Genomic DNA, 18482 nt, shown 5'->3' with positions numbered 1-18482 from the left:
CCCTCTATGGCAAGTGTATCCTTTCTTAGGTAACATAACAAAAACAATTTATCTTGTCTCACAGTGTCAGCTGTGGCTCAGTGGGCAGCACACTTGCCTCTGAGTCATAAGATTGTGGGTTCAAGTCCCACTCCAGGGACTTGAGCACATAAATCTAGGCTGACACTCCAGTGCAGTGCTGAAGGACTGCTGCACTGTCGGAGGTGCCGTCTTTCGAATGAGATGTTAATCCGAGGCCCTGTCTGCTCACAGATGGACGTAAAAGATCCAATGGCACGATTTCGAAGAAGAGCAGGGGCGTTATCCCTGGTGTCCTGACCAATACTTATCCCTTAATCAACATAACAAAAACAATTTATCTGCTCATTATCATGTGCTGTTTGTGGGAGCTTGCTGTGCGCAAATTGGCTGCTGCATTTCCCACATTACAACAGTGACTACACTTCAAAAAAGTACTTCATTGGCTGTAAAGCGCTTTGCGATGTCCGGTGGTCATGCAAGGCATTACTTACATGCAAGTCTTTTTATATACAGAGTAAAGCTCCCGCTACATTTCCCCACTAGCATACCTTAACATTGTAGTCCTCCTATGTGACAATTTGTTCACCTGCTAGCCACCCTTATTTATGGCTAGGACCATTGGCAATCTCTGCAGTATCTTATTGAATCTGCAGTTATTATACTTCTCTGCAAAAATGATCCTGCTCTTCTTCAACTCGTATCACACACTGCTCTCTGATCCTACCTGATGCTGTGGCTTCAGGAGGTTGAACACTGTGGGTGGAAATTCCTGATCTTTCAGTAGCTTCATAGGATCAAGAGTTTCTGTCCCTGGTGTGGAGCAATGTTTGATTCTGTTTTTCTTTCTCAACCTCCGCCCTCCCCCACTTTCCCCAAAACCCAGAAATGGGGAGGTCTGAGGAGGAGGAGGCCATTGTGAAGTAGGGGAGGAAGGAAAGTGCCAACATGAACTGGGTGTAGGAGTGAGCAGCAGAGTGGCTCTGAACTAGAAGGGAAGGTGGATTATTAATCAAACTTAGCACTGAAGAGTATCGATACATACTTATGATGGGTTGCAATTTCTTAGCAAGAAATTGCACCAATTTCACAATTTGCAATTTTCCAGTGGTTGAACAAGCTTGAATTTTTTGTGCTCTGGATTTATGGGATCTATAGATATCTATAGATATGTAAAGAGAAAAAGGTTAGTAAAGACAAACTTAGGTGCCCTGCAGTCAGAATCAGGGGAAGTCATAACTGGGAACAAAGAAATGGCAGACCAATTGAACAAGTACTTTGGTTCGGTATTCACTAAGGAGGACACAAATAACCTTCCGGATTTAAAAGGGGTCAGAGGGTCTAGTAAGAAGGAGGAACTGAGGGAAATCCTTATTAGTCGGGAAATTGTGTTGGGGAAATGGTGGAATTCTGCATTAGGATGGAGAATGAAACAGTTAATTCAGAGACCATGGTCCAGAACTTAAAGAAGGGTAACTTTGAAGGTATGAGGCGTGAATTGGCTAGGATAGATTGGCGAATGATACTTAAGGGGTTGACTGTGGATGGGCAATGGCAGACATTTAGAGACAGCATGGATGAAATACAACAATTGTACATTCCTGTCTGGCGTAAAAATAAAAAAGGGAAGGTGGCTCAACCGTGGCTATCTAGGGAAATCAGGGATAGTATTAAAGCCAAGGAAGTGGCATACAAATTGGCCAGAAATAGCAGCGAACCCGGGGACTGGGAGAAATTTAGAACTCAGCAGAGGAGGACAAAGGATTTGATTAGGGCAGGGAAAATGGAGTACGAGAAGAAGCTTGCAGGGAACATTAAGGCGGATTGCAAAAGTTTCTATAGGTATGTAAAGAGAAAAAGGTTAGTAAAGACAAACGTAGGTCCCCTGCAGTCAGAATCAGGGGAAGTCATAACGGGGAACAAAGAAATGGCAGACCAATTGAACAAGTACTTTGGTTCGGTATTCACTAAGGAAGACACAAACAACCTTCCAGATATAAAAGGGGTCAGAGGGTCTAGTAAGGAGGAGGAACTGAGGGAAATCTTTATTAGTCGGGAAATTGTGTTGGGGAAATTGATGGGATTGAAGGCCGATAAATCCCCAGGGCCTGATGGACTGCATCCCAGAGTACTTAAGGAGGTGGCCTTGGAAATAGCGGATGCATTGACAGTCATTTTCCAACATTCCATTGACTCTGGATCAGTTCCTATCGAGTGGAGGGTAGCCAATGTAACCCCACTTTTTAAAAAAGGAGGGAGAGAGAAAACAGGGAATTATAGACCGGTCAGCCTGACATCGGTAGTGGGTAAAATGATAGAATCAATTATTAAGGATGCCATTGCAGCGCATTTGGAAAGAGGTGACATGATAGGTCCAAGTCAGCATGGATTTGTGAAAGGGAAATCATGCTTGATAAATCTTCTGGAATTTTTTGAGGATGTTTCCAGTAGAGTGGACAAGGGAGAACCAGTTGATGTGGTGTATTTGGACTTTCAGAAGGCTTTCGACAAGGTCCCGCACAAGAGATTAATGTGCAAAGTTAAAGCACATGGGATTGGGGGTAGTGTGCTGACGTGGATTGAGAACTGGTTGGCAGACAGGAAGCAAAGAGTAGGAGTATATGGGTACTTTTCAGAATGGCAGGCAGTGACTAGTGGGGTACCGCAAGGTTCTGTGCTGGGGCCCCAGCTGTTTACATTGTACATTAATGATTTGGACGAGGGGATTAAATGTAGTATCTCCAAATTTGCGGATGACACTAAGTTGGGTGGCAGTGTGAGCTGTGAGGAGGATGCTATGAGGCTGCAGAGTGACTTGGATAGGTTAGGTGAGTGGGCAAATGCATGGCAGATGAAGTATAATGTGGATAAATGTGAGGTTATCAACTTTGGTGGTAAAAACAGAGAGACAGACTATTATCTGAATGGTGACAGATTAGGAAAAGGGGAGGTGCAATGAGACCTGGGTGTCATGGTACATCAGTCATTGAAGGTTGGCATGCAGGTACAGCAGGCGGTTAAGAAAGCAAATGGCATGTTGGCCTTCATAGCGAGGGGATTTGAGTACAGGGGCAGGGAGGTGTTGCTACAGTTGTATAGGGCCTTGGTGAGGCCACACCTGGAGTATTGTGTACAGTTTTGGTCTCCTAACTTGAGGAAGGATATTCTTGCTATTGAGGGAGTGCAGCGAAGATTCACCAGACTGATTCCCGGGATGGAGGGACTGACCTATCAAGAAAGACTGGATCAACTGGGCTTGTATTCACTGGAGTTCAGAAGAATGAGAGGGGACCTCATAGAAACGTTTAAAATTCTGACGGGTTTAGACAGGTTAGATGCAGGAAGAATGTTCCCAATGTTGGGGAAGTCCAGAACCAGGGGTCACAGTCTAAGGATAAGGGGTAAGCCATTTAGGACCGAGATGAGGAGAAACTTCTTCACCCAGAGAGTGTGAACCTGTGGAATTCTCTACCACAGAAAGTAGTTGAGGCCAATTCACTAAATATATTCAAAAGGGAGTTAGATGAAGTCCTTACTACTAGGAGGATCAAGGGGTATGGCGAGAAAGCAGGAAGGGGATACTGAAGTTTCATGTTCAGCCATGAACTCATTGAATGGCGGTGCAGGCTAGAAGGGCTGAATGGCCTGCTCCTGCACCTATTTTCTATGTTTCTATGTTTCTATGAAGGCCGGTAAATCCCCAGGGCCTGATGGACTGCATCCTAGAGTACTTAAGGAGGTGGCCTTGGAAATAGTGGATGCGTTGACAGTCATTTTCCAACATTCCATTGACTCTGGATCAGTTCCTATGGAGTGGAGGCTAGCCAATGTAACCCCACTTTTTAAAAAAAGGAGGGAGAGAGAAAACAGGGAATTATGGACCGGTCAGCCTGACATCGGTAGTGGGTAAAATGATAGAATCAATTATTAAGGATGCCATTGCAGCGCATTTGGAAAGAGGTGACATGATAGGTCCAAGTCAGCATGGATTTGTGAAAGGGAAATCATGCTTGATAAATCTTCTGGAATTTTTTGAGGATGTTTCCAGTAGAGTGGACAAGGGAGAACCAGTTGATGTGGTGTATTTGGACTTTCAGAAGGCTTTCGACAAGGTCCGGCACAAGAGATTAATGTGCAAAGTTAAAGCACATGGGATTGGGGGTAGTGTGCTGACGTGGATTGAGAACTGGTTGGCAGACAGGAAGCAAAGAGTAGGAGTATATGGGTACTTTTCAGAATGGCAGGCAGTGACTAGTGGGGTACCGCAAGGTTCTGTGCTGGGGCCCCAGCTGTTTACATTGTACATTAATGATTTGGACGAGGGGATTAAATGTAGTATCTCCAAATTTGCGGATGACACTAAGTTGGGTGGCAGTGTGAGCTGTGAGGAGGATGCTATGAGGCTGCAGAGTGACTTGGATAGGTTAGGTGAGTGGGCAAATGCATGGCAGATGAAGTATAATGTGGATAAATGTGAGGTTATCAACTTTGGTGGTAAAAACAGAGAGACAGACTATTACCTGAATGGTGACAGATTAGGAAAAGGGGAGGTGCAATGAGACCTGGGTGTCATGGTACATCAGTCATTGAAGGTTGGCATGCAGGTACAGCAGGCGGTTAAGAAAGCAAATGGCATGTTGGCCTTCATAGCGAGGGGATTTGAGTACAGGGGCAGGGAGGTGTTATTACAGTTGTATAGGGCCTTGGTGAGGTCACACCTGGAGTATTGTGTACAGTTTTGGTCTCCTAACTTGAGGAAGGACATTCTTGCTATTGAGGGAGTGCAGCGAAGGTTCACCAGACTGATTCCCGGGATGGCGGGACTGACATATCAAGAAAGACTGGATCAACTGGGCTTGTATTCACTGGAGTTCAGAAGAATGAGAGGGATCTCATAGAAACGTTTAAAATTCTGACGGGTTTAGACAGGTTAGATGCGGGAAGAATGTTCCCAATGTTGGGGAAGTCCAGAACCAGGGGTCACAGTCTAAGGATAAGGCGTAAGCCATTTCGGACTGAGATCAGGAGAAACTTCTTCACCCAGAGAGTGGTGAACCTGTGGAATTCTCTACCACAGAAAGTTGTTGAGGCCAATTCACTAAATATATTCAAAAAGGGAGTTAGATGTAGTCCTTACTACTCGGGGGATCAAGGGGTATGGCGAGAAAACAGGAATGGGGTACTGAAGTTGCATGTTCAGCCATGAACTCATTGAATGGCGGTGCAGGCTCGAAGGGCCGAATGGCCTTCTCCTGCACCTGTTTTCTATGTTTCGATAAGGTGAGAGGGCTCAGGCCAAGCAAAGATGAGGTAACATTGAGACCTCCTGTGAAGTGTGCAGAGATTAATTGTTTTATTTCATTATGTTAAGAAATATGAAACCTGTGAGAAAAGCAGTGTTTATCCTGGAGGCGTTATTATCTCTGAAATCACACACCTGATTGGGAGTCCAGATGAGCCTGATGAAGAGCAGCAGAGGTGAGGGTTTTCATCTGATTCAACTTTTTTTTTCCAAACGTGTTTTAAAAATTTAACTCTTAGAATTTTTGTTGTTGAATGGGAGCCTCATCCCTGTAGCAGTCACCAATCTCTTGGACAGACCTCTCGGGTAAATAGAGACCTCTGGAACTGATTTCTGGCCATGTGTTCAGCTGTCCTTTTGTTGCCTTGTGACAGCAAGTTAGCAGCTTGACCCCTTACCTTCTCTCCGCTGACCTTGTCTGGGGGTTGGCCAGTTAGGTTGCCAATTAAACTGGCGACCACCATCTGGATGGGGCCCCCCAGAAAGTATCTCCTGTGTTTAGTGATAGTGCAGGAAAGTGGAGTTGGGGTAGAAGATCAGCCATGATCTTACTGAATGGCAGAGCAGGCTCGAGGAGCCAAATCGCCTACTCCTGCTCCTCAGTCTTATGTTTGCAATGAGTAAGACTATCCTGACATACTAAGCCTAGATGTCTTGCAGGAAAGATGCTGGGGCTGAAATTCAGGGTCTCACAAATACCCGTTACTGCCCGTTTGCGGTGGCCATGCGGCGGAATCCCATGGCCGCTGCTTTGTGGTCAACTGGCCGCCCCGACCCAAATTCAGGTCGTGGATTTTTCAGCCTATTCCCCACTTGTACCCCGCTGCTGATAACCACCGCAAGCGCATCATCAAAACGTGCACCATCGCTCTCCCTCACCTGCAGAATACTGCGCCCCAAATTCACCGCAAACAGTTGTCCCCCCACTGCGCGGTGCCCCCGACAGCTTTCTGTGCCGGTGCACCTTCACCTCACCGTGTGCGGCCCGGCAGCACGGCTGGCCTTCAAGGGGAGGGCCCACTGCCGTGGCCGCCATGTCTTTGGACTCAATTTTCCCCAATTATCTGCGGCGCTTTTTTGGCGTGCGGCGCTTTTTTTGATGTAAATTAAAACATCCAAGTTTCCCCAAAGTTTCTGCGGCAGCGGAACTCAGTTACGATTTTTTTAGGTCAGTTTTATTTTGCGTCATAGGGAGCGTAACCTGATGTCTGCACCAGCTTTTCGCATTTAAGTAAGTTTGGCCAACTTACATTTTTCCTGGGACGGCGTGTGTGACCACTCCCGAAAAACCTTCTGGGCACGTAAGAAAAACCAGCGCACATTAAAAAATCGGCGCAGAAAGACGCCATTGTTTTTATGCGAAGTTTTGGAGGGAGTCAAGAAGACAAAGAATATGCATCATGAAGTCAAGAGGGAGAAAATGGAAAGCCAATGCAATTCTTTAATTTTTGATTTTTTGCAAAGTTACACGCTGCCACCGAACATCTCCTCATCGTGCTCGAGGGTCGGAGCGTCGGCCGGCTGAGTCACTCCCTCTCCTGCACGCGGGCTCGAGGCTCGACTTCAAAAGGAGCCCGGGGAGTGCAGTGGGGTGGGGTGGGGTGCAGGGGGGTAGGGTGGGGTGGGGTGGGGTGGAGTGCAGGGGGGTAGGGTGGGATGGGTGCAGAGGGGTAGGGTAAGGTGGGGTGGAGTACAGGGGGGTAGGGTGGGGTGGGGTGGAGTGCAGGGGGGTAGGGTGGGGTGGGGTGGGGTGGAGTGCAGGGGGGTAGGGTGGGATGGGTGCAGAGGGGTAGGGTAAGGTGGGGTGGAGTACAGGGGGGTAGGGTGGGGTGGGGTGGAGTGCAGGGGGGTAGGGTGGGGTGGGATGGAGTGCAGGGGGCTGGGGTGGGGTGGAGTGCAGGGGGGTAGGGTGGGGTGGGGTGGAGTGCAGGGGGGTAGGGTGGGGTGGGGTGGAGTGCAGGGGGGTAGGGTGGGGTGGGGTGGGGTGGAGTGGAGTGGAAGCTGAACTGAAAGGATGAGAACCCTTAGACATACAGCAGCTTCACAAGAAGCCCGGGGGACGGGGGGTTGGGTGGTGTGTGAATGCCGAGCCCCTGTGTTCGGGTGAGGAAGCGATTCTGCCGGCCGACCCTCGAGCCCGGTGAGGAGACATTCGGTCAGTGATGGGGTGGTACTTTGAAAAAAATTAAAGAATTGCATTCGACTTCATTGCCCCAAATGTCTTCATTGAATGCCTAGCTTCCCGTTCTAAGCAAGCCTATTGCGCATGCGCAGACCAGGGTGTGGTCCATACTAGGGCGTCGACCTTGGGGAGAGAGAAAGGAAAGAAGCTTTAAGTCCTTTGTCCTGCTGTTTTGAGCTTCTTGCAAAGTTACAACTTAATTATGGGGTCAATATTGACGATGCCAGACCTCGTGCAAGCTTTCTGCATGATGGTGCTGCGGAGGAGACATCATCGCATGAGGAACCTCAGAGCACGTAGGATGATAGGCAGGAGGCCTTATCGACATCGGGTATATCGAGACAGGCATTCATACCAGCACCTGAGTGATGCAGACTGTGTGAGAAGTCTGCGTTTCTGCAAACAAATTGAAACCAAGATCTGTGAGTTAATAAAAGCAGACCTGCAACCGAGAAGTGTCAGGAGGACTGCTTTGTCAGTTGAAGTGAAGGTTACAGCTGCACTTTCATTCTATGCATCTGGATCATTCCAGGCCATTACTGGGGATGGGTGCGCCATTTCTCAACATGCAACACATGTCTGCATTCGGCAGGTGACTGCTGCACTATATGCCTGGAGGAATGACTACATAAAGTTCCCTATGACCGCTCAGGCAATGTGTGACAGGGCTGTGGGATTCTCCAGGATTGCTGACTTGCCAAAGGTACAGGGCTGCATTGATTGTACCCACATAACCTTGCGAGCACCTTTGGAGGATTCCGAGATGTACAGGAACAGAAAAGGCTTCCACTCCGTGAATGTGCAGCTCGTGTGTGATGACATGCATCGCATCATGTCAGTTGATGCGAGATACCCTGGGACCACCCATGATGCGTTCATCCTATGTGAGAGTGCTATATCTGCCATGTTTCAGCAGCAGCCAGAAGGGCAGAGCTGGCTGCTGGGAGACAAAGGGTACAGCCTCGCCACCTGGCCCTACGCGTAACCCGGACGGAAGCTGACCGGAAATACAACATGTTGCACATTGCGATGTGCAGCATAATAGAGAGGACCATTGGCATCTTGAAACAGCGTTTCCGATGCCTGGACCAATTCCGGAGGCTACTTGTAATACTCCCCTGAGATTGTCGGTCGGTTCACTGTTGTGTGCTGCATGTTGCATAACTTGGACATTATGAGGCAGCAGCAGCTGGTAATAGAAGACCCACCTGAGGTGAGAGTGGTTATGATCAGGAGCAAGATGTAGATGACGAGGAGGACGAGGAAGCCATGCAACTACCTGAACCCGGAGCACGACGGCGGAGGAGGGCGGGCCATTGTGCCCCTTTAACGATTGCTCGAGCCTTGCGCCAGCAGCTCATCCGTGAACGCTTTGCTGCCTGAAGGCTCAGTGGCAACTATTCCAAATGGACCACGTTTACTATTTGGACCTGTTCCGTAATGTGGTGTTGTGTTAATGGAACAACTAATGTAAATGATACAGTTATAATTTAAAATATATTTCATTCAGAAGTTTAACAAACACTTGTTTGTACTTAACTTTAATAAAAATATTCTTGTATCAAACTTTAAAGTTTTCAGTTAAGATCACTTACAAACTTTTAAACTTGTAAATTTACATAACTTACAAAAAACTATTAATTTGAGAACAGTAACAACAATAATAATTACTACAACAACAGCAGCAAAGAAAGACTGCATCCATCTCTCCTCCACCTTATTCTCAGACCGCCCGCTGCGCTTGGTCTTGGTGACTCCACCCCTGCCCGCAGGCAGTGACGCAGCGTTTCTCGGGTTGGTACCAAGCTTCTTATTTTGAGCATTTTGGGTAATGCGCACTCCTTGATGGGGGGCGTGGGCAGGCAGTAATGTGGAAGGCCCGGCTTGGGCCTCTTCAGAGGCTGGTCTGGGGATTGGACTGCGAGTGGCAGTTCATTCTGTCAATGGGTGTGAGGTCTGGCGTGTTCCCTTATTGCAGCAGCTAAATCCGAAATTCCCTCCCTCATGTTCACCAACAATGTATCAGCTACCTGCGACATTCCCTCCCTCATGTTCACCAACAATGTATCAGCTACCTGCGACATTCCCTCCCTCATGTTCACCAATAATGTATCAGCTACCTGCAACATTCCCTCCCTCATGTTCACCAACAATGTATCAGCTACCTGCAACATTCCCTCCCTCATGTTCACCAACAATGTATCAGCTACCTGCAACATTCCCTCCCTCATGTTCACCAACAATGTATCAGCTACCTGCGACATTCCCTCCCTCATGTGCCCGGACAGTGTTCCCATTTCTTGTGAGAGTTTTGTCACTTCTCCCGACTATCCCAATACCTCATCACCAACCCCACTGATGGGGTCCGGGAGTGACTGTGTAAGGTCAGTGCTCTCCGCACTCATTGCCATCATCTGAACCACAACTGTTAGATCCTGCACCTCCGGAGAGTGCTGTTGAGCTCTCCTTCCCCTCCTCACCCTGGGTGTGGCTCTCTGCATTCCACTGGGACCCCCAGCCTCGGACGGTCGTGCCCTGGGTGTGCCTCGCTGCATCCCACTGGGTCTCGCAGGCTCGGACTGTGAGAAACCATGGAATGTCCCAACACTCGTACCACTCGGGAAAGGGGCTGGCACCTGCACCTCCTTCAGAGTGAGTACAAAAGTGGGGGCTTCATCCTCCCCCTCCCCCTCACCCCCATGGTCTGGAAGGTGGGATTGGAAAATGTTCTCCTCTTCAGGCTCGTCCGCAGCTGAATCTTCCACATCGGCTTCAGCCTCATCACAGTTGACCTCAAGTTCTGCAAAATATAATGTAATGTGTGTATGCCTGGGTTTACCTGCCACCAGGGGGAGCGACCGTCGGAGGTCATTGGGCCACAGACACACAGGTGCAGCCCTTGTATCTAAAGAAAGCCTCCATGTTTAATCCTCACTTTGAGAGCTAATAAAGTAGAGTCAAGTCGCACCTGATTGAGTTCACGGTACTAAGCCTATTGAGTTATTGAATACCTAGCATATAACAGAACACAGACAAATGGTTAGCAGCAGAGGAAGGGGCAGGGTGGCATGAGTAGGGACACACAGCGCAGGCAGCAGGCTCATTTGGAGGACCGCGATGAATGATAGCACACTGCATCAACCGAAGCGTAGCTGATGGAGACATCCCCATGAACCGAAGGATGGCTAGCCCATGCAGTACTTAACATTTAGCAAAGCCAGACTGTGGAATTTGCAGGACTTATCCTCTCCCTCGAGTGTGGGCCCAGCTTGTGCAGTGCTGGTTGTTTTTCTCCAGGCAGGACCCATCAAAGCAGCAACCCTGTCTTCCTGGTGTCAGTGGGTGCAGATTTGCCAGACCTCCTCCTGTTCGAGTTTTTTCCCTTTTGTTGTATGCCACCTTCCTCTGCAAGGATGGAAATACAACCTTTTAGAGATGGTGTATTTCTGCTGGGTGTGACATACAAATGGTTACATTTACAATTGCAATGTCATTGAATAAATGAAAATATTACTCACACTACTTGACCAAGGTCCTGCCACTTCTTTTTGCACTGACCTCCAGAACTCGGGGTGATCACCATTGCACAGTAATCTTCTGCAAGTTGGTTCCAGCGTTTCTTCATTTCTTTTGGTGAAACTTTTATGTGACCTCTGCTGGTGTCCAGCTCGTGCCATCTGGTCTCAATTACAGTAACTAGTGCCTCCACTTTGTCCTGTGAGCCATTCATGGTCCTTGAGCCGAGTTGCATATTGTATTGCAGCTCCGATTTTTCCAATGAGAATTAAAAGTTCTCACACACAACTGGCTCTTTAAAAATGGCCGAATGCAGACCCGGAGGTGTACTGGGCATGCATACCCATAGCAGTCACATAAAAAACGTCCTTTTTTTCCCGCGCATGCGCAGAAGTTTTTTCGCCGCAAACCGTAGACTCCATCCCCCATAACTAAAGAACAGCCTGCTTGGCGCCAATTTAAAAAAAATAGACTGGGGAAACTTGCAAATTATTTTTGTGGAGTAGCCGGGGCCAAAAAAACCGGAGTAACTCTTGAAAAAGCCAAAAACTGGCATTGGGGAAAATTGAGCCCTTTATTTTGGCCGGCCTATTTCCCGATCGGCCGGCATAATAGTGCCCACGGGTTCGGCCGGGCTGTCAACTGGTGGCCCAGTGACCGAAGATTAAAAATGTCAGATTCTCTCCCCTTTAACGGAGGGGAGAGAGCGTGGTGACGCACATGCGCTGTGACGTCACCACCGTGTCTCGATCCCGGCCCAACTTCCGCCCCTCAGCCTGCCTAACCGCCTCACTTCCGCCCCCCAATATAACCGACTTCCGCTCACATTTTAAAAAACAGCAGAGTCTCGAAAATCAACAGAGAGGCTGCCTCAACGATCCAGGCGGAAAAAAACAAAGAAAAAGGTATTTCAGCCCCGCTATATAAATCAGCATGATCACCCAATCTCTTGTCTTGGATGAGTTAATGATGATGTCTCACGCTGGAGTGGTATACAAGTAGCACAACTCCACACACACTTGTTCATCTCATTTAAAATACATGTCTTCTTCCATCCCCTTCACCCCCAACTTGGATGCTGTGGGGATTTTAATCCCTTGAGCTAAATTTTACTTAATAGTAACATTTTGCTTGAAACATAACAGTTCATTCAGTGACCTTGAATCTCTGCCCTCTAGTTAATTTCGCTCTATGATCAATGTAAATAGTTTAACCTTTTTTTTTCTTTTAACTTATCAAATCCTCTCAATTTTGGAACAATTATATTGGATCTCTTAATCTCTGTTCTAATAGAGAGCCCCAGTATTGCTTCATAACCCTCTCATCCCTGGTATCATAAATTAATTAATATCTACTTTCACATTCATATCATTGAACCCTAGAATTATTCAGACGTGTCTATTTCAATCTCTACAGCTTTGTGAATGGAAAGCCAAGCACTGCTGAAACACTGTTCAGTACAGATACAGACAACCTAGTTGCCACTTCGAGCACAGCGTCCTCACCATTCACATCGTACGATCTGTACGACGCTCTCCTGGATGAAAACGGTCAAATGGCCACTGAAGAAACTACTGACCGGTGAGATTCTAATTGAAAGTTAAATTTAATAATTAAGGATTTTCCCCCTCTTTTTGTGATTGTACATGGCCTTGGAAGGAATGGGCTACTGGGCCAATTTGACCTTCTACCTTATGTACCTGAACAAAGATCAAGTACTTTACAGGACAGGATTCCTCTTCTGGGAATTAGAAGGGTGGATGTTTGTGCAAGACAACAGGTGAGAGTTGAATAGTGGGTATGAAGATGGATGAATATTGTTGAGTCATGTGTTCCAAGACCTTTAAGACAGTCATAAATAGAATCCATCCCCTCTGCCAAAAAATTGTTTCCAGCAGTGGTACATGTGTTTGCCCAGGATTCTGGTGTGTGTCAGGGTGAGGGCAAACAGGTGGTTCTTTTCAGATGCAGGGGAAGGGAGTTAAGAGGTGGAATTGTCCCTGTTTGGTCGAAATGTTTCGGTGGCAATGTGCATGCTGTCGAGGTTGAAAAGTGGAGCATGGCACATGGGGCAAGAAGAGGGGAACAAATATATGAAGTGGAAAAGTATTTTTCAGGAATTGGTTGTCAAAGTACTAGCTCCTACCCCTATCCGCTCTTAAAATAATATTTTTTTTGTGCTAAGGGATGTCATTGGTATGGGTGAATTGTTTGTTTTATATTTCTAATTTTTGCACCCATTGTCAGCATCAAGGACTCTACCTTAGGTGAAGGGTAAAACTTCCTGTACTTTGCTGTAACCTTTAGTAGAGCACTCCATACTCCTGATGTGACTTTTTTTTCTTTTTCCACACCAGCCATCCTTGTACCTCTGCTGAGCGAGGTTGCCAGTCTGGGCAGATTTTCTTGCTGTGGATACACAACTACCATGAACTCTGTTGAGACTAGCTCACACTTATTTCCCATAGGACCCTTACAAACTGACTTGGGAGACCCATCAGTTTGGGTTGCATTTGAATCTAGGCCATAAAGGTGAAAGCCCAGTGCTCTAACGAACTGTTCACCCAATCATAGTTGTATTTGCAGTACCTATTTTGCTATAGCTCCCTCTGTCATTTACTCCCCCAGCATGGTGGAGTTCCTTGGGAACAGAATACAAGGATGATATAAAGAGGATGGTAGCCTTGCAGTTTATCTGATTCACAAAATTGGCAGTGTAATACTAGCCAGTCCCCAACATTGGCAGTGTTGCACTGGTTAATCCACAAAATTGGCAGTGCAGTACTGATCAATAGATATTTTGGATATTAAGGGATATGGGGATAGTGCGGGAAGTTAGAGTTAAGGTAAAAGATTAGCCATGATCTTATTGAATGGCAGAGTAGGCTCGAAGGGCCAAATGGCCTGCTTCTGCTCCTATTTCTTGCGTTCTTATGATTAGTCCACAACATTGGCAGTGTAGTACTGGTCGATGGCATTGCCGTGATGCTGGGACTGGGAATAATGCACACTTTTCAAGAACTCTTTTGTCCTGATACAAGTAAATTACTATTTTTTGGGGCCCAAGGGAAGAGGGTGATTAGTCGCTGGAACTATTCATATTGAATTGATAATATAGTTCTGTTTTATTCTTCCTTCTCTCTGTAGGAGTGAAATAATTGACCATTTGGATATGATTGACAACAATTTGGCTCAGATCCATTCCTCACTCAGCAACACCAGATTAAACATTAATTTGGATTTACTCAATGATGTGAGTCGAAACAGAAATGTTTTTTTCTAAAGAAAATGTAATATCCAGATCTGTATGTATCCTGCTAATCTTGTGGGGGATGTATTTTCCTCCATTTGCAAAAAAGCTGGCAGGAGTTTTAAATTGTTTTCCCATGAGGGTATTTCATGAGTCCATGAAGTAGATGAAAGGTGTTTTTATGGGAGGGAATAGTGTTATTTGTGAATTTTACTGAGGAAGACAAAGTGTTCTGAATAGGGCTCCTCTAATGGCTCAGTTGGTATAGATGGTGTGCAGCTAAGTCATACAGACCACAAGGTTCCAGGTATGATTACTGTCTGTTCAGTTAGATGGTATCAGTGGAGTCAGCAGTTGGGCACTATAGTTGGTGTCTGCAACTCTGGGTTAGAGAGGGGAAACATTCAGCCAGAATTGCTGTTGCTGATCACTATCCATTGACACTTGCTGGAAAATGGATGTGGAAGATGGATCAGACTGTGCTGTGATGATGTCCATGGTAGATTACCCTGCTGGCACGTAACTGGGCCTGTTCCTGAAGGTAGTCACTTGATGGTGCCCATGGAACTGTACCACACCAAAGGTTAGCACCTTCAGTAGAGGGGAAAAGAAAGAGAAAATTGTGATTAATCGTTTGTTACGTTAAGATTTCAGTGGTAATTCTCTTTCAATGGACATGCTTTTGGAATGACAAGCAAGCAGCAGATGTGATTTAATGTGGAGAAATATGTGGTGATTTGCAAAGAATTAGTAAGGAAAAGGCATAGGCATTGTGAGCCAAATGACCTTTGTTGGTTCTGTTGATAATTTGACAGTTCTGTGATCATTCACCGAGTTAAAAGGAACATTTTAGTTGGGAGGGGGGTTACATTTGAGTATTCTGAAGAATGGGCTGTTCCTCTTTGACTTTTAAGTTTTTCCATTAGAGCCACATGGGAATTTTAAAACTTCTGCAAATTTTCCAATTTGTTGTGTAAAGCAACTCTCATAACCGAGAATTTGCAGAGTCTGGAGAAAACAATTGATTGTTGCATTTATTTTGTTTCATGAAATAAGAGAAAAGAAAAAAAGAAAGATTGCATTTATATAGCACCTTTCACGACCACCAGACGTCCCAAAGCACTTTACAGCCAATGAAGTACTTTTGAAGTGTAGACACTGTTGTAATACAGCCAATTTCCACACAGCAAGCTCCCACAAACAGCAATGTGACGATGACCAGATAATCTGGCCAGGACAACGGGATCACTCCTGTGCTCTTCTTCGAAATAGTGCCATGGGATGGATCTTTTACATCCAGCTGAGAGAGCAGACGGGGCCTCAGTTTAATGTCTCATCCAAAAGACGATACCTCCGACAGTGCAGCACTCCCCCAACACTGGAGTGCCAGCTTAGATTTGGGACTTGAACCCACAACCTTCTGACTCAGAGGCGAGTGTGCTACCCACTGAGCCACAGCTGATCTAACCTTCATAATCTGACATAAAATTCATAATCTTCAAATGTCTCAGCAAATTATGTTGCCATTTTATGCTCATATTTAACAGCATCTCAAATAACCCGATCTGGACCAAACAAGTAGAAGCAATCAGTTCTATCCTGCAACATTTGCACTAGACTGTCACAAACTCACTTGTGTGCACAGCACTCGAGTCATGAAGACTTTCACATTTGAGATGAGCACAGCTGGCATTAGTGAGAGCTGAGTATGTCTTTAGTAAATCAGTTACACATCTGATTACTTTTTTTTCCTAGCTCTTCAACCCATCAGCTGGAGGATTAGTAACATCATATCCTGAAGTCGGACTGGACACCAGCAAGGTACTTAGCCCATGGCAAATGATATGATTTGAAGCAGCTGTCATTTCTGCCAGCTGGTTGCAGAGAGATGAGAGAGAACAGATTGTTTTCCTGTACCAGGGATTGATGAACATGAGCAGGATATTGAAAAATGAGTACCACGATGGCCAGATTTGCTTTGTACAAACAGAGTAACTCTGAATAGTTATGTTCCTTGTGCGTTTCTGTTCCTTGGATATATTCTCATCATTTCTTTTGTTGGATTTTAATTCTTGGCTTCAGAAACACCTTGGGGGTGAAATTGAGCTCTGTAACACCTGTTTTTTGGGTGCTGCCAGGCCTCATAAACTACCAAAATGCGTGCCACTTCCAACGGGAAGTGTACGTATGTCTTATTTGTAAAGAGGTGCACCTAACGACAGCCGGCAGCATGCAGGGCAGGCAGATCATGACATCAATCAGAGAGTCGGGATAAATGGGTCCTTTTCAGGTTGGAAATCGGTGGTTAGTGGTGTGCCACAGGGATCGGTGCTGGGACCACAACTGTTTACAATATACATAGATGACCTGGAAGAGGGGACAGAGTGTAGTGTAACAAAATTTGCAGATGACACAAAGATTAATGGGAAAGCGGGTTGTGTAGAGAACACAGAGAGGCTGCAAAGAGATTTAGATAGTTTAAGCGAATGGGCTAAGGTATGGCAGATGGAATACAATGTCGGAAAATATGAGGTCATCCACCTTGAGAAAAAAAAACAGTAAAAGGGAATATTATTTGAATGGAGAGAAATTACAACATGCTGCGGTGCAGAGGGACCTGGGGGTCCTTGTGCATGAATCCCAAAAAGTTAGTTTGCAGGTGCAGCAGGTAATCAGGAAGGCGAATGGAATGTTGGCCTTCATTACGAGAGGGATGGAGTACAAAAGCAGGGAGGTGTTGCTGCAACTGTACAGGGTATTGGTGAGGCCGCACCTGGAGTACTGCGTGCAGTTTTGGTCACCTTACCTAAGATAGGATATACTAGCTTTGGAGGGGGTACAGAGACGATTCACTAGGCTGATTCTGGAGATGAGGGGGTTACCTTATGATGATAGATTGAGTAGACTGGGTCTTTACTCGTTGGAGTTCAGAAGGATGAGGGGTGATCTTATAGAAACATTTAAAATAATGAAAGTGATAGACAAGATAGAGACAGAGAGGTTGTTTCCACTGGTCGGGGAGACTAGAACTAGGGGGCACAGTCTCAAAATACGGGGGAGCCAATTTAAAACCGAGTTGAGAAGGAATTTCTTCTCCCACAGGGTTGTGAATCTGTGGAATTCTCTGCCCAAGGAAGCAGTTGAGGCTAGCTCATTGAATGTATTCAAATCACAGATAGATAGATTTTTAACCAATAAGGGAATTAAGGGTTACGGGGAGTGGGCGGGTAAGTGGAGCTGAGTCCACGGCCAGATCAGCCATGATCTTGTTGAATGGCGGAGCAGGCTCGAAGGGCTAGATGGCCTACTCCTGTTCCTAATTCATATGTTCTTATAACGCTGATTTGACAGCAGCACTGCCATTTCAGAGCTCCACGCTGCAGCCCTTGCCCTCTCTTAACCTTGCATAGCTGAACTCGCGGTCAACAAGTGTTTGAGGGTGAGGTAAAGCATACGAATGTTAGGTGTGAGTCCTGATTGATAGTGTTGGTAGGTGGGTGATGGGAGTGTAGTGAATTGAGCAGCGGATGAAGCTAGTGGTGCAGTTGGTAGGATATAGCATTTGAAGATGCACTCCTGACCTTGACGACTCTTGTGCGATCATTACTTTTCTTATTGCACTGCATCCAGGTCCCTAGGGCTGCACTCCTGGCATTGACCTCTGCCGCAATCTCTGCTCCTTTATGCGGTACAGGCTAGTTTTAAGTAGTATAAGCTACCTTTAAGTGGTGCTAAGCACTCATGATATTAGGCCTCCTGCTGGTGTGTGAAGCCGACCAACAGCACGGTTGCGTGCTGGCTGCACGCGGCAATCCTGGAAATGAGTAGGCAGCACAATCGATGGGCGCGTGTTAATCGTGCCTTGTGATCCCTGCCCCCGTTTTCGGGGGTTAACCCCCCCCTCCCCCCTTGTCCTCATTGAGGCATCCTCCTTCCTGTTTGCAATCCACTTGCTGATGGTATACCAGCTTGGGCCATTTAAGTGAAGTGTTCAACTGCTGTCTGGCATAGGGTGCTGAGCTTCTTATAAGTATGTTGTTTGAAAATAGTAAATCCCAGATTGGAAATGTGGATAAATAACTCTGGACTTGGAAAAACAATTTTCCAGGATGGCAATTTGAGTGCTGCAGTTGGCCTAGGCATTCCTGGGATAGTGGGTGGGAAATTTGACCTTAATTCCTGATTTGTTAATCCACTAACCCTGTTGTGGTGGG

At 46.3% G+C, this 18482-nt stretch overlaps 1 protein-coding gene across 5 annotated transcripts in view; it reads left to right on the top strand.

The window, feature by feature from the left end:
• Positions 1–18482, top strand: part of LOC139265570 (heat shock factor protein 1-like) — a 51397-nt gene that overhangs the window by 20748 nt on the left and 12167 nt on the right. For all 5 annotated transcript variants that reach the window (XR_011593578.1, XM_070882662.1, XM_070882659.1 and 2 more), the window contains exons 8-11: positions 5390–5496; positions 12435–12599; positions 14166–14271; positions 16024–16089. Coding sequence is in view for 4 of the 5 variants with exons in the window: in XM_070882662.1 (XP_070738763.1) it covers positions 5390–5496; positions 12435–12599; positions 14166–14271; positions 16024–16089 (444 nt within the window). In the remaining variant the exon portion in view is untranslated. The remainder of the gene's footprint in view (positions 1–5389; positions 5497–12434; positions 12600–14165; positions 14272–16023; positions 16090–18482) is intronic.

Source organism: Pristiophorus japonicus, chromosome 6 (assembly GCF_044704955.1).
Source record: "Pristiophorus japonicus isolate sPriJap1 chromosome 6, sPriJap1.hap1, whole genome shotgun sequence".
In the NCBI taxonomy this organism is placed as follows: domain Eukaryota; kingdom Metazoa; phylum Chordata; class Chondrichthyes; family Pristiophoridae; genus Pristiophorus; species Pristiophorus japonicus.
The sequence above is the reverse complement of the archived record's forward strand: the minus strand, read 5'-3'. Positions and strand labels throughout refer to the sequence as shown.